We start from the raw sequence: 17739 nt of genomic DNA, 5'->3' as shown, positions 1-17739 counted from the left end.
CTGCCTACTATTTAATCTGTGTATGAAGTTTTTATGTTATTCTATGAAAAGAGTATATGATTGCAATGGCGTAGGTACACAAAGTTATTAAGTAAGGTAAGCAGTGATGGAACATACAAAACGGAACCCAAAACCTTTCTGTTTTAAGCTAAGTTAATGCATGGTAGAGCGAATGTCAAAAATTGATTTTCATCAATAAGACCCAATTAGGTAAGATCAGTATAAGCATTCGAAGTCGCAGGCATTTAGTTATTATTACAATAGTCAACGCCCCGCGGGTTCACCTGTGTAGTTCCCATTCCCATGTCAATAGGCGGATAAAATATAGCCTATGACACTTACAAATAACATGGCTTACCAGTGGTAAAAGATTTTTCAAAATCGCTTCAGTAGATCCAGAGATACCACAAACCCCATGATAATAAGTAGGTATAGATTAATGTTTTTTTTTGTTATAGCGACATAGACCATTTACTGTGACACGGTCACTTGAAATATAGCATGATGTATAATGATGGGGTGTCCATGATTGCTGATTTTGAAAAACATAGTCCAAGTCTTTTTAATAAATTAATTGATTATAAAACACGGCTAAAACTCACGTGATATTAGGTTGGAGTATGCCCGACTAGTTTCGAACCCATACGGGGCCCTTAATCATGAGTTCAATTCGCGATTCAAGAACATGAGCCCTGGTTCCTGAATCGCGGCACGATCCAAACAATTAAATTAATTAAGCTATAATTATCTAAATTAATTATTAATTAAATCAATTAATATGAATAACACTCACGATAGTTTAAATTCTTTTTAATAAACATCAGGCTTACACATCAACGAAATACCTGGAGAGTTAAAGAACCTCATTTATAAGGAAATGTTGAAACGTCTTGGATCTATAATGTAGAGTACTTTGTGCCTTTATAATGCAGAGTGTCTGAAGACAAAAGTCTTCTAACAGTGCGTGTTGCCAGTGATGATCTATGGTTCCGAGACTTGGTCGCTAACTATGGGCCTCATAAGAAGGCTCAGAGTCACACAGCGGGCGATGGAACGAGCTATGTTAAGCTTTTTGTGCTTTGTATTTGCTATATCTATACCTACTTATAATAGAACTGGTCGTATTCTATACATTAATTCGCAATTTGAGATTTTACTTACACCATTTGTAACGCCAAACGTTACCGTGGCATAACGGACGCTAGCGCCATCTAGAATCTATACTCATAATATGAATTCTGTACATTGAAGATATTTTGAAAATTTTTGTTTAGGGGCATTATACAATCGATACTGAAGCTAAAAATATTTATTTTCGATTTTTGTCTGTCTGTCTGTTTGTCCGTGTTTTTTTGTTATTCGGGCATCACGCTGAAACTACTGAATGAATTCAAATGAATACTTTTTATTGCGAAAATAAAATAAGAAGTGGTGAAATAGGGGTTGAGAGTTTGTAAGGAAAGTCCTTCATTTTTAGAGTTACAGTTTCAAAAATTTGTTCATAAATCATGAAAAAAATATGAAATATAATGGTATTCAATTTTTTTTTTAATTTAAACTGTGAAGTTTACATTGATTTCCACGCGGACGAAGTCGCGGGTGTCCACTAGTCTTTTAAATATGACCAATATATTTTATTATAGTTCCCCTACGATATAAGTATATAGATTAAAATAGATAGACAGATAAATAAACTTCATGGTCACATTAGGAACGCTGAAAAACCCCGCGAGCGTATTTGTTTCATAATTAAATTAATCATCGCGTAATACAAATATAATTAGAATTGTTTTTATTAAAATAAAATTGCGACATATTTAAGTATACATAAGATATACATAGTGTGTTGCAATAAATGTATTATATGTATGTCTGGATAATAGTTTTTCCTGATCATGAAGAAGAATAAGTAATTTTTAATAAAAAAAATTGTTTGAAAATTGTGAATTATAATTTATTAATATTGTGAATGATTTTTGACTTATAAGAGCCGATTTGTTTGCCCAATGTTTCAAAGAATCTGCTTTCCGAACTGGTGGTAGCTCATTACAAACAGTCAAATTTGACATTTAAAAAATACATGTAAAGTAAAATAAGTAACTGGCTAAATGTTTTGCAAAGACATACTGAAATTAAAAAAAAAATAAGTATACTTTAAGCAGACTCAGAAGTGGATTACAAAAATAAGAAAACCAATGTCGAACAAAGGTTATGTTTCACAACATTTGTCAGGACAACTTAATTAACAAATCAAACTGTAACCAAAACAAGATCCTAGATTGAAAGAGAATGACCTTGAGTGGAGTCACGAACTTGTGATCGTTGTAAGTAAGGGTTAAGGGATCCCTTGACAGTTAACTAACAATCCCCTTTTCCACTCAAGTCACTCTCCCCACCTATCCCAAGTAACCCATAAAGAGTTACACAACAAATGTGGCTCGAACGCCACGAGCATACCGAAGACGACCGTATGACGAGCGCCATAAATCGCAATTTGTTCTCGCCAACCGATCGTTACCCCTCTCTAACTCCCTAGCCTTTACGGAAACAAGTCGCACCACCTAGCGTCGGCACGAGCCAACACGAGATCGAGCGACGTCATATCCGTCTCAGACTTATTTCCTATACTACTTAAAATAAACGAATTTGAATTTGTACTTGAAGTTGTTAGCCGCCAGTGTGTGTATTGAATAACAATAGAGTGAGTGAATCAACATTTATACTCAGAGGCACAATTATCCGCCCGCTTTAATATACTCGCGTCATATTAAAGTGGGAAGATATTTGTGCCTCTGAGTTATATAATAGAGAAGCTAAACACATGTCTTGAAATGTGCTGCCTTGCAGTGGCGAAGGTTCAAATATTGTCGAAAGTAACTCAAAGAAAAGGAAATTCATACCGCGTGATATGGTTTTTCATTTATCCATACATACTAATATAATAAACGCGAAAGTTGGATGGATGTTTGTTTATTTGGATGTTTGTTACTCTTTAACGCCGCTACTACTACGGAAATAGATTTTATTTTGGATTTACACATACTTTTCATTAAAAAAAAAACCATGGTTCCCATAGGATTTCTGAAAAATTCATGCGGTCGAAATCGCAGGCGACCGCTAGTTTATTACATTAATGAATATATTGTATGGATTTTTAAACGCTAACCCGGCAGGAATCGGCTTGTATGGGCTCATCGCCACTGCTGCTTGGCATTGATGGAACCTCACACACAATCAGAAAGAAAAACTCCGATCTGGGAATTTATTGGAAGAAAGAAATGCTTTATATTTCATAAACCACCCCAGGACTCAAACCCAGGACCTCGTCCAAAGCGGCATAACCACTGGGTCTACGAGTTAACGATTATTATCTGATAATGATCAGTTGCGATAAAATAGGTTTAAATACTTAAAAATAACTTTTCACCTTTATAATTTACTGTATCACATTAAAAGAGTAATTAATTATTTTTAATCGTGTTTTTTATAATTGGACGTTTCTTAACGAACAGGTCACGTAGCCATGGTGTTGTAGGTACATGGCGTGCGTACGCCATTACGCATCCGTCTACACCTTACATTAATAATTAAAAGCGTTTGTCGCGAAAAAACATGTCCTATATAACAATTAATGCGTCAATATAACAATTATTGTGACATATTGTTATATTAACTTTATAAATTAACGTTACTTCATTGTTTATTTTTTATTTATTGTTATTATAAGTTTCAAATATCATATAGTAGTTCAGTTACATTTCATTCATAAAAATAATGAGAAATAAGTAAAGAGTGATTATTAAAAAGTTAAGATAACGTTTTCTATTTCAGCGTAATGGTTTATCTATTTAAATATTTAGCCCATATTGCCCCGTAGGCCCCATAAAGCCTTTGCTTGGGCTTCGCGAGCTTAAAGCTTGTTTGTGGCAATGCACTTTTTTAATGACGCGTCGGCTGCGTTCAACTTTACATTGGAAAAAATTTAAGTTTTTCGATAATTTTCTTTTATATTACGCGCCGAAACCTACATTTACGTTTATATTTAGATTATTTAATCCAATTAAATGTTGTGAAGTTAGATATTTTAATAAACAAAAACGTAAAAGCTCGAAAGCGGGTCTTTAAAAATGCCGTAATGCTTTTAGGTCTCGCACAATGGCGTCGAAAGTTCGCTGGAAGCTTGAACGCGCCGGTAGGGGTGCGGAGCGCGGCGCGCGGGGCGAGGGCCGCATGCGTACCGACGGCCGGGGCAGCATTCCAGTAGTTCGCCCCAACGCCGCGCGGCGCTTGCCTGTTCTGTCCGCGACCCACGCTCCTGTACAAAGAACGCCTGACTATTGTAAAAAATCTGTGATGTATTGATTAATTCCAACGTTTTCCAAACACAAAATCCGTCACCGGACCGAAACGTACGCGTTCCGAACTCAACTAACAACGTTTTAAGTGACTATTCCTACCCCTCGAACGGGCCACGTCCCATGAAATTCCACATTTATCGATGAATAGAATCTAGTGTGTAGACCGAACATGGTGGACTCTCTACGGTGCGATGAGTGAAATGGTTCGTGTTGTGGTGTGAAACGGCCGTTTTATAATGTGTCCCGTCGGAAATAAAGTTTGTGACTGAATATGGATTGGTATGCGAACACGAAAGCATAGAAAAAGTGCGGCTCGCGTCTCGGATCGGATAATGAGAGTTCGTGAACGATAAACATACAGAATGGTGTCCCTCGCTCACTTCGGAATGCGACAAGCGCCCTGGACCTTGCTGGTGCTCATTTTCTTCATCGAAAGCGTGATGGGAAACTACGCCAAGTCCTTCTACATCCACTGGAACACTACAAACAGTATATTCAGAATAGACAACACTGATCACGTATTTGATTTGAATAAAGGCAACGCACAGTTTGAGTACGATCAGGTGAACATAATATGTCCAGTGTACGCTCCGGGCACTTACGACGAGGACACGGAGAAATATATAATCTACAACGTAAGCAAAGAGGAGTACGATACCTGTAGGATAACGAACCCGAATCCTCGCATCATAGCGATATGCGACAAGCCGCACAAACTGATGTTCTTCACCATCACCTTTAGACCGTTCACGCCTCAGCCCGGTGGGTTGGAGTTCCTGCCGGGGAAGGATTACTATTTTATATCCACGTCGAGTAAAGACGACCTGCACAGACGCATCGGCGGGCGCTGTTTGAGTAACAACATGAAGCTGGTGTTTCGCGTGTGTTGCAAGCCTGAGGACCAGTCGCCGGCGCCGGTACCTCAGCCGACGCCCCCGCCGCCGCCCCCTCCGCCGACCACCCAGACCACCACGACGTCGACGACAACAGTGAAGCCGGTGACCAAAAAGACGCACAAGTACGATAAGACGCCCAACGAGGTTGTGAAGAGCGAGGAGCTGTCGTACTCGCGCGGGGCGGCGCTGGCGTCGTCGCTGGCGCTGGCTCTCGCTGCGACGGCGGTGCTGGCGCCGCTGGCTCGGTGAATGTGCGCCAAGGCGGCGAGGCCCCCGCGTCCCGACCTGCTAGCGAAGCCTTGTTCGGCCCACACAACACAGACTCTACAGTCCCTACAGTCCCTGAACTACCCAGACTCTCTAGTCTTTACGTGAATCTGTGTGCTAAAACGCTAAAACTATGTGTTGGACTAATGATAATAATGAAACTCTAGTGCTTAATGATGTTCTATGGAATGTTGTGGAGTTGTGTGCCCAGTGGATTACGATTTCGGATGTTTTTTGTAAGTAAGTAGTGAGTGCGGTGGTCCGGTGTGGATTTGTCAAGATTGGTGCCGAAAAGGATTTCACTGACTGGTTTTTTTAGAGTTGTGCAAAATTCCTAGTTATTTCCAGAAAGTTCCGATGACAAATTTTTTAGTCTGTAAGGGAACTCTATGTGAGCCTAATTTTACTATTGTAACTAAAGTATATCTGGCCTACTGAATAATCGAACTATTATTATTATACAAGAAGATCGGATAGCAGACGCTGCGACTGTAGTTACGAAGTCATTAAAATATACATATATATATAAATATAAAAAAACGTTAACATGTATAATGGTAATATAGGTTTCTTAAACCATTAGGAATTAAATTTTTTATATTTTCACTAATGCAATGAAGGATATTTGATTAAGAATTAGGATTCAAATACTGAAATAGAAGAAATCTTATATAGAACGAAGTTAGATAGATATTATTTTAGTTCAAAAGACATTTTCGTTTTAATTTTCCATTCGACCTAACGCTTAGAATTTATTTATACGAAAAAAAACTGTGACAAGTTGAGAATCTTGTCCAAACACACTGTGATTTTGGTTTTATTTAGGGTGTAATTTTCCTCTATGCTTTCATTATGTGATATAAAATTTATTTGTATTTAAAAGGTAATGCATTTAATCTCATAATATTATTTTATTCTTGACTGATTTGACGCTTCCTCTTAATTATTATTTTACGCAAGCATTTTATGAATTTTAAGAATATCACAGCTTACAGTGACTTTTGGTCATGAACAAACTGTATTTGAGCTTTTGCTCAAAACTGGCATAAACACCTCAGATCTAGCCTTTTACTTAATTTATATTAAGCTAAACATCTTAATTACTAAACAATCACATTAAGTGATGTATTTACACTTGAAACTAGAACATCAACAGTCGTACAGGATTAGCTAATGGACTAAACGAACAAAGTGTACTGCCTATAAGTATCCGCCCAGAACAAAATTGGCTGCAAATGTTTAAAGAAATTTAGATGTAATTTTACATTTTCGAATTCAATATTTAGACAAATGCCAATTATGTTCACACTCTCTCATTATAATCCATAAAAATGAGGTATTTAAATAACAGGTCTCAATTATAGTCAGCTTTTATACATCACAATCTTACGAAAATTTGTTTATTTTTTTCGTATTACAAGCGATTTTTAATGGTATCTGTTGATTATTATTTTGATTGTACTCAAAACTAAATGAAGATGACTGATATTATGCTACTGTCACGTAAAGAGTAATGGTAGATTATGTTTAAGTTTTGTGTGCAACCGAATTAACAATATTCTCATTTTCCACTCAATCTGTGCTTTGTTTTTGTGCAGGGATTAGAATTCTTGGCTTTCTGGTTTCAATGTGTAAACATCCCACCAAGCACGGACGTGCCATGTGAGAAATATGTGAAACAACAACAGTTCACGTTACGAAATAGTCAAATAGTTAAATAGTAGTTGAAATAGACCGGTTTTCAGTTAGACATACGCATTTAGTGGCAGTCGGTATATTTTTAAAATAGTGCTTAAGAAAACATTTGAGTTTAACACTGCACTCTTCAGAAATCAGTGACTGTTCTTGAGAATAGCTGACCATTCAATTGTCAGTTTTTTTTATTCCATTGCGCAGGTAACACGAACTTATAAATGAAGTATTGAACAAGTATGTGCCGTCAGTTATATTTTAGGCGGATCATCCTAAAATGATCTATAAAGTTTCTTAAAGCTGTGCCAATATAACAATCCAATGTTGAATAATTGTGAAAAATTTATATATATCACAAAATAAAACTCTCATTTACGCAACAGTAAGTGAAATGATAATATTATCTCTTGATTATTATTTACGTATAAGTTCAAGAGTTAATGGAAAGCGTAGCTAATTAGCAGAAACAAGTCTCTACGCAAGGGGATTAATCGTTGAATTCATTTTCTAAAATGCCGGTAATGACCTAACCTTGCAGACAAAAGACAAGTCAAGAGACATTATGGAAATGAATTCCACTTTTAAAAATAGATACTTAATGAGTCGTTTACCCCAGAACGAGAAACGGACGAACTAAATGGACGATGTTACAATTGAAGATTTTTAACGTTACACGCATCACGTGTCGTAAATTTACCGAAATGAGATAATTACATAAAGAACACACGTTGGAAAATGAAAAAGACAGATCATAAACAAACGAAAACATGTTAGCTGGAAACGACTGTAGGCTAATGCATTGTTTTCTAAACAACGGATTTTAAAAATATAACATTTTATCTCTGGTACCTATTAAGTTTGGTGTTAGTTCACTGCCATATGCTGAGTGCGTCTATTTTTATTAAAACTAAACAGTTTGGATATGCTTAAGCGTTTCGTGGTACAGACGGTGTTTAATGCTGTCTTTTGGTTATTTTAAGATTACGACCCTGAAGGGATTGTGAAGGGATAATCAGCCTAACCTGTTTGTAATAACTTTGGAACGTGTTTCCTTACTTGCTCGCCAGGCGGAGATTAAAATAATATACAACGTGCGTGAAATGTAACGATTAGTTTATAACATGTTTAATGTTGGAAATGCAGATGGAATGTGTAAAAGGATATAATTATTCCCGACCATAACGGCATGCGTTAGTCTGAATCAGCAAAGCCATCTGTATAATAAAAAAGCATAATTTTAATTTGTACCATACTGGCAACTATATGAATCGAATAACTAAGTCATTGGGACGTTAATATAAAAGAGGGTAATAAATTTCTGTCACTAATAAATACGTGAGAAATGGTACGGATCTGATTTATACAAAAATTTTTTAAACAAGACAATATAAAAGTCGGGAGTTATAATTCAAAAGATGTTACATCACCGAGAAATCCCGTACCAGTAAACACATGCGACATCAAAGAATGTCACAGAATTAATTGATGACATCACATTAGTCTAACCACAGTCTATGAGTGCGTGAGCATTATTTTTAATCACATCTTGGCATAAGTATTTGTAAGCCATTCCAATATTTCCGAGAAAGATGAGTTGTGAGACAAAACTGTTTGACAAAAACACCTGGACAATATGCACAATTGGCACTTACTAAACGCCCTCTGAGAAATCGAACAAAAGGAGCAATCGTTGATGCAAAATATTATATAACATAGAGACTTATAAGATTTCAGTTTCTGTTAATATGTAAGTTCTCGTACAATTTACCTGTAACACTTTAAGCCCTTAAAAGGGAAATCGAGTTAACAAAAGATTAGATATTAGTTAAATGACAAAGATAGACGATAGTTAAATGTGATTATAACTACCTGAGTTAATGTTACGCTATTGTGATAAATATAATGGTTTATTTTAAAATACGAATAGGTTGCTAAATCAATCCCTTAGACAAAAGGACAGTTTGATTAGTGTATCAATTATTGTTTCTTAAGTCTGAATATAAAATGTTGAAATATAAACAATGAGACTTTTAATTTGTCAAGAGATTGGATAAAGTTTCAATATTTTTCTTTTCACATACTCAGACAGCAAGGGAACATCTAAAAGCCTACGATATCTTATTTAGTAAAGTTCAATGAATAGTAAGGGAAGCAGGATAAACAACAACAACTTATTTACATATAGTGCTAACTCAGGTAGTTGGGCGAGGTGCAGTGTTAAACTCATATGCGTAACCAACATTTTTCTCTTAGTATTCTCTCTCATATTAGTTTTCGGTTAGTTGTGCTGTGTACTTAGAATAATTACTTAATTGCCTATTAATGAAAAAAAAGAAAAAATGAAGACCTCATTTTTTGAATCTCAAAAGAAAATCAGTCCGCTAGTTATAATGATGGAAATGATAATTTTATATTTAACTAAATCTTGGGTGATTTCCAACCAGACACAAAGCCATTCGTTACGGAACGAAAAATACGTAATAATTTAGTAATTTCAACACAAGTAGACAAAACATCGGTCACGCTAGCTTCTAATAACTGTAACGTAAAAAGTGAAAACGAATATTTACATAAAAACAATAATGTGTATAATTCATACTTAAATGTGACGTTTTAGCCAGATTTATGGATCGTTAAATTCGTTTTTGCAGCAACGTTACCGATGTTATTGTCATTTTTAATAAAATTTAAGCCACACACACTAATTTGAAAATCTCGAAAGTTATGGCGATAAACGTTATAAATATTGAGATAATTTGAAAAAAAAAAAACATTTTTGATATCTTGATAACAAAATTTATTACTTTAAATCTAGTAGAAAAACACACAGTGGCTGGTGTAAATTCGACCTAATAGTGGCATTAATTATAAAAAACTGGACGTGAGATTAAGTTCTCCGTATATTTGCAACACCAATAAAGTTTCATTATGTTTTTTTATATATAAACATGGATGACACCGTATTGTTTTCATTTAGTCACGTCCATGACAATGGGCGGCACATTTCTTATCATTTTCAATGAAAGGATTTGTTTGAAGTTTAATAATAAACCTTTTTGAGATAATGCAAATGAAAATATTTTCAACAAGTCATCATATTTTGTTTCGTTTGAATATTCAATATTCACCTTTTCATATTTAAAAACGTATTTGTATTAATACAATTTAAATTATATTAAAATGTTATATTTCACTACAGTGTTAATTGAGCTATCAAATTCATGCATATTCATAAATATTTTATTTACTGTATTTGGTGGTGCCACCAAAATGTGTTTTAATTAGAAACAATTTAAATCTATTGCTCTCGCACTTTTATTATATGAAATAAAAGATGAAACCACACACATTAAACACTGCCTAATTTAAAACACCGTTTTGTAACTTAAACAGATAATAATTATACTTTTTAAAGTATTAACTTAATAATACTCATTTAAAATTGAAACAAACGTGTGCTATAAATATCGATGTAACAGATAATTAAAAAGAAAAAGGAATAATGTTATTTATTATCCAGATGCTTAAAAAAGTAATTAAAAGCTGCATAATATTTACGACCAATAAATTAATTCTAAGATATAACCTAAAGCACAGATGCAAGTTTTCGGATTAACATAAATTAGTTAATGAAAAAGAGGCTTTGTGTCTGTTGGAAATCCTATTTAATTGATAATTTGTAAGGATAATGTGAATTTTGTTTGATGTAACGATGGTGTAGTTATTAAAAAAATGGCCAAATCGTTTCAGTATCGCAAGGCATGTTTGGAAAATCCTCGAAATTGTGCCTGATTTTATCATTTCCCGCGAAGGCTTTACGTCCCGGGAAGCGTGCGAATCAGATTTCAAGGAGTCACTTGAAATTTGAAAGATTCCCAATAATACAAAAGGTAAAGCCTACGCGGGGACTGGGTAAAACTGATTTCTTTGCTCAGTGGAGGTTGTAACGTAATTTTAAAATGTCTCTCTCGAAATTTAGGGACCTTTGTTTGATGACTTGTACCTACTCGTATTACATTATTATTTATTATTGTACCTAATTGTATCATTACGTTTCGTTCCTTTACTCGTCCATAGGTGAGCAGTAATCCATTACAAATGATAACAATGGTTACTATTATCGGCATTAAATTTTCTCTCAATAGGATGTTTTTATCGTAAGCTTTGTAGTGTTCATTAAATCTATTTTTGTTACCTTCGGTTAAATCTTATTCTAAAAATGACAATCAAGTTACACAGTAACATTTTCTTAGTAAATAATAAAATGCATAATGTCGATTTTGTAGGTATAATGTAGAACTTACCTTTATTTTTAACTTATTAAAATATTTACAATACAGGTTTTTATAACTAGAACAACTACGATGTAATAATTTTCGAGATAAAAATAAAAAACGTCACATTATTCACAAAGTTATAAAAATCAATACCTACTCAAAAAATATCCTTCAATGAATATTAAGAGCATTATTTAAGTAAGTACCATTTTAATGAAGATAATTTAGTCATGTGAAACAAAAAACGATGCGTCAGCTAAGAGAAAACCATTAAAATAATTAATCAATCACTGTCCGAAAATCTAAATAGAAAATACCTCTGAAGGTCAGGCCGATTCTTTCTTAGAATTTAATTAGAAACACAATAGACCGATTGAAATTGTCTATACAAATTCGATTTAGCACTCCGAAAACTATGCGTTTTGGTTAATTACAATGTAATTTTTAAAATAGTATTTGTAATTACTGTTTTTAAAGAATCGATCGATTAATATTGCAAAAGTCCATTAATTTCTTGATCGTTAGTAACATTACGGTCACATTTAAATTTTATAAGTTTACGGTTTTTTTGTACCTAAATCAAATATTTATTGGCATTATTTTGATTTCTGTAAATTACATACAAATACAACAAAGATATAACAAATCATTTGATATAGAGTTGTCTGATAATAGAAGATACAAATATATTAAATAAAACCCGAATTTTACAAAAAATAGCTAAGCGTGAAAAATTTGGTGTTGATTTCAACTCCGCTTCGGTTTTCTCGGAATAATCCTCCAGTGAATTATCAAATAGTCCTATATCACGCTCGTCGTTATAAATAGATAAAGCAATTTACGTTGCTGTAATTAAATTACATTTTTTATAATATAATCCAGCATCGTCGTAACAGTTAATTAGTATGCAAAGCTGTGTGTTAATGAGCAAAAAGTCAATTTATTTGTTAACGCCTTGTCTTTATGTCCGGTAATTCGGAGTTGTTTAATGTTCAAATCACGAATTAATGGTCCGCCTTGATGATTTTGCACTTTGGCTTTTATTGTTTTACGATTTTAGAAAGTTACAATAACAATTCAGCGGTTTTAATATTCAATATTCGTGTTTATTACTGTATAAATTTTTGTAGCCCCACTATAATTCTAGAACTGCACTTACTATTAAGAATTCAGATATTCATATGAGATTGGAGTCACTTACCATGCCCAAGTAATTAAAATGTCTTTTTATTTTACGATATTAGAAATAGATACAGATTTAATTAGTCTTGTCATTTGACACATTAGCAGACTTTTTGAATTAAATAAAATGAACAGGGCATTTTTATTTCAATATAAGTTAATAGATTCAATTTAAATGCAGCCTTGTCAAATTAATGGACGTCTGACTGACGTAATCTTGAGAAGGAGCAACCATTGAACTGATATTAATTATTTTAATTGTATTAAAACAAACTAGCAAATAATCAGATACATCGTTTTCTTGTTGTAATCCTTGTTTAACGATAATGTATTCAATAAAAAAATTGAAATGCTGTCCCATTATTTTTGGACCGGGTTCATTAGATTATGTTAATTATAGAATTTTAGAATTTTATAAACAGTGATTAATGATTTTTGATGAATCTATTGACAAGCTGACGACGTAGAGGCTCTTAATGGATCTTTATTATATGCGATGGATTACTGCTCTTCAAAAAAAGTTATTAAAAATAAAGAGGTTCTATAACGTAGAGGAATACGTCGGTGCTAAATGAAAGACTATCGCAAAAAAATCGTATTGTTTAAACACTTTTGAAATATTTAATATTTATTAAAAAGTACTTAAAGTTTATTTCTCCTGGATGATGTTGATTTTTAATTTAATTACGCTTTTTATGTACTTAAGTTTAATTTCTTTTAAATTATAGTGAATATTGCGAAATGCTTCAGCTACCTCTTATAAATTTCTAAAACTATTTTTATATTTATAAACTTAACTTAGAATTAAAATGAAAAACACTCAACGCCTTGCGATACTGAAACGGTCATGGATGCTTTCCTAAAAAAATAATATTCAGAATCCTCAATTTTCCTAAAACAATTGTTGGTTATTACAAAAAAAAAAACGATTTAAAATAATCTTAATAGCACGTAGGTTACGGTTAACATCCATTTAGTATATGAAACTTATATTTTTGCAGCTACATTATTATTAATGCTGTAACAATGAGCGGCCATATATTATTTCAGGGTTCTTTATTTTGGAATGAAATCCGTAAACGGGTGGAGACATGTAAAACACTCTAATATAACAAGTATTGCCTCAACATAACAATTAATGCGTTGTGTGAATTGAGTTTTTATTGTTATTCAATGAAATTGTAATATGTATGTTTTAAATGCAAAAATATCGTACATGTAAACTAGAAATGTTTTCTTTCAAATACCGTTTTGGTGCAGTAAATTAAAATACTTAAAGAGTAAAAATTTAAGTTTGAAAAAAAAAAACAAAAGTTTGGCTTGAAATTTTAATATCTGGTTTTTTAACTTCAATAATATATGTAATAAACGTCATATTACTACTAGTATAATTAAAATTAAAAAAAAAAATAAGGAGAATAATAGACTTGGCTGCAACCAGTAAGTTGTAGCCAAGCCCATTTTTCTCCTTTACTCTCCAACTGCGTATCTCTGCGCCAGTACAAAGCATTTGTAGAGAGAATTAAGCCTCTCCAACCAAAACCGAGGTATTTAAGTTTATATTGGCGTTGTATTATTTTTTGACTTACTATTACTGTCCAATGAAGCTTTTCATATTTTAAAATATATAGTCACATTAAAAACTAACAATGAATCTCGAGCATGGTGCACAGACAAAACTTAATTAAATCAAACGGTATTTAAAAGTTAGAAGACATTTCAGTTCGAATGGACACTCAAATAATATTACATAAATGTGTTTTGTGATGTCATAATTAATAATTGTATTAAGTTTTACATCACAGGCTACAGTTATTAATGATAAGAATAAAAAATGTCAGAGAGTCTAATTCTCTCTGACATTTTTATCAGTGCCCGTGACGTAAGTTTTTGAGTAGATATCCAAACGTCATATCGACATTTGTATAAATATAATTATAAACGTCGATATGTGACTACTGCATATAGTTTTTTCAGAACATGCGTCATATTTATCACAGTTTCTTGACTGTTTGTTTTATTATTTGAAGCCAGCTATTGACTGCAATCTCGGTGTAATCAAAAATGGAAAATTTATGCTATCCAACATTTGACCATTTTCTACAGGACATATATTATTATCGGAAAGTAAAATCGCTTGGCAGTACCGCAGTCAATAAGGTGGTAACCGGATAATGCTAAAACTGTAACCACTACTACCTTTCTACCTACAAAAACGTACCGTCAAGCTGTTGCTTAGAACCTAGCAGGCATTTTGTTGACACTGTAGCTATTCCAAGTTAGCTTACTGACACTTGAAGTATTATAATTAACCATAACATCAGTAAGATCGCAGTCAAGCGCTACCTAATAGATGAAAAAACAAAAATCTAAAGCTTTCGTTTGGCCTTTAAATGAAGCTATTTTTTGTTTTTATTTTAAAGAAGTTTCGACTAGTTTCTATAAAACAGAACGCTAATTTCTCAAATTCCAGCTATTTCTTTTTCACACTATTCTAGCTGTGAAAAAGAACAGATTAAGAGATTTGTACTCGATGTCACGTAATTTTTTATGAATGTGCGACTTTCGAGTCCAACACGGTCATAAGTCGGTACAAACTAATTGATCAAAATAAAATTAAGATCACACAAGTTTCATCACATTAATTTATTTTATTCACTATGAATAATATTACTTACCCTTAATTTGCATAACTGGCTTATTGGTTCACTGCACTGCTTTTTATTTTACGGAATACTTATTCTTATGTACTTAAGATGCACCTATATGGTGTACATATGTTATGTTAATTTGTACTTATAGATATAGTAGGGAAGCCAATAATAATATTACAATCTACTTTGGCACTAATTGACTTTAGCGTCACACCTGAGTGCCGTGTCTATAATTAAATAATTACTTACGTCATTTATGTGTTGCCAAAATGAACTTACATTTTATTCATATTCAATATTGTACAAAATACTTCCATAAGTACTTGCTTGATGAACTTTTCAATACGTTTTCTGGTAAAGACGTCATTATCAAAATTTTCAAGTAGGCAAGAAGACAGCAGACTTTGATTAAATTTTTTCGGCAGTCTAATGGTTGGGTTCAATAGTCTTTTATTATAATCTGTGATCTATGGCTACGTATTTTATCAAACTTAATAACATTTGTGAAAAAAGGGGAAACTGTGAAAGCTAAAACATACCCTTAAACAAATAAATAGGAAATCAAATTTTTGTAGTAACAGGGGTTTGTGATTATTTGTAATAATTGTCCAAAAAATTACAAAACTTCAACTTAACCTCTTAAAATCAAGAAGTTATTGTTACAATATTGAATACCATCCATAATATTATTAATTTTTTTAATTAATTAAAAATTTAATTAATTAAAAATACATATCTACAGTGTACACCAATAATTGTGCATAATTTAGATTTACTTTTTATATTATTTAAGTAAGAAGTAGGTGATGCCAGCATAATAAAATGTTTTAATTATATAACTTATTAATAAATGAGGCAAAACTTGTTATATTAGCTGTCGAATACTGTATAACAATTTTTAGTTCAATTAATTGGACATCAATATGTAATAATGATGATTTATGTTTTAATTTTTTTATATTGATTAAATTGTATTTATTGTAAATTTTGGTTTAATATTTTTGTATAAAAATCAAATACTATTATTAATTATTATAATTGTGTAAAAAATTTCTAAAATGATTTGTGTATAGAAAGATATGTCTCTACCCTGACTAAATTAAGGGGAGATTGGAAACAAAAATTGTTATTGATTTTTGGGGTAAGATTGGTTTGTAAAATAGACACGGGGGGTTATGAGGAGGGATGAAAAAAGTAAATAATTGTACCTACTAAGTAATTCGGTAAGAATGTAAATATGTTGTTATTAAGAGTAGACCCTGTAGGTATTTATTTTTACGATTTCGGGCCTTTGTTGAAATCCAAAGTTTTTAATTTATTTTTCGACCAATAAATGTTGGAGAGAACTGTCTGTTGTTTTTGTTTTTTTTTTATTGTAATAAAACAGAGAAAAATATATTCAAATGTGTCTTACCCTAATGACAGCATGCTTGTCTGTAGGCCTTTTAAAGAAAGGGTGTACAGCTCAGCATATTATGCCTTGCACTATATAAAAGCACTAGCGGACGCCCGCGACTTCGTCCGCGTAAATTTCGATGTCAACTTTACTACTACCGTTGCCCTACCCTACCCCTACCCTACCACTACCCCCACCCTACCCCTACCCTACCCCAAACCTACTCCTACCCTACCCCTACCTTACCTACACCCTACCCCCATCCTACCACTACCCCCATCCTACCCCTACCCTCCCCGTACCCTATTTCTTTCCTACCCCTATCCCAGCCGTACCCCTATCTCACGCCTATCCTACCCCTACCCTACCACTTCCCTATCCTACCCGTATCTCTACCCTACCACTACCCTACCTCTACCCTTACCCTACCACTACCCTAAACCCGGCCCTAAACCTACCCTACCCCTACACTACCCCTACGCTTCCCTACCGTACCCTACCCTACCTTATAACTTCTCTATCTTATTCCTACCCTTAGCAAAATCGGTCCAGTCCTTCGAGAGTGGTGGTATGACCAAGAGAAATAGAGACTTCTATGCTAATAATATAAAGAGGTAAAGTTCGTGTGGTTGTAGGAGGTAATCTCTGGATCTACTGGACCGATTTAGAAAATTGTTTTACCAATAGAAAGCTACGTTATTTGCGAGTGTCATAGGCTATGTTTGATCCCCATATTCACACGGGAACGGGAACTACGTAAAAGAAAGCGCTGGGCGTCATATAGCGGAATTTCTGCGTCTTTTAGAAATTTTGTATTATCTCCGAAACTATTTAAGTAATTAACATACTATAAAGGGCAAATCTAATCTCCATAATATCCTTGTGATTATTAAATAATTTATTTTAATAAGGATTAAAGTTTAGTTGTATAAATAATGACGTAAAGCTACTTAGTTAAAATTAATAATTTTTAAAACACAAAAGGTACTATATCTGCTAATATATAGAAGATAGATA

The 17739-nt window shown here is 33.2% G+C and overlaps 1 protein-coding gene across 1 annotated transcript; it reads left to right on the top strand.

Moving 5' to 3' along the window:
• The first annotated feature begins 4238 nt into the window (after positions 1–4238).
• LOC112055775 (ephrin-B2a) lies at positions 4239–16677 on the top strand. Its single transcript, XM_052886806.1, has one exon. It carries the CDS (start codon positions 4721–4723, stop codon positions 5501–5503), a length of 783 nt encoding a protein of 260 aa, XP_052742766.1. The 5' UTR covers positions 4239–4720; the 3' UTR covers positions 5504–16677.
• Positions 16678–17739: the final 1062 nt, after the last annotated feature.

Source organism: Bicyclus anynana, chromosome 18, assembly GCF_947172395.1.
Source record: "Bicyclus anynana chromosome 18, ilBicAnyn1.1, whole genome shotgun sequence".
NCBI classification, from domain to species: Eukaryota; Metazoa; Arthropoda; class Insecta; order Lepidoptera; family Nymphalidae; genus Bicyclus; species Bicyclus anynana.
The sequence above is the reverse complement of the archived record's forward strand: the minus strand, read 5'-3'. Positions and strand labels throughout refer to the sequence as shown.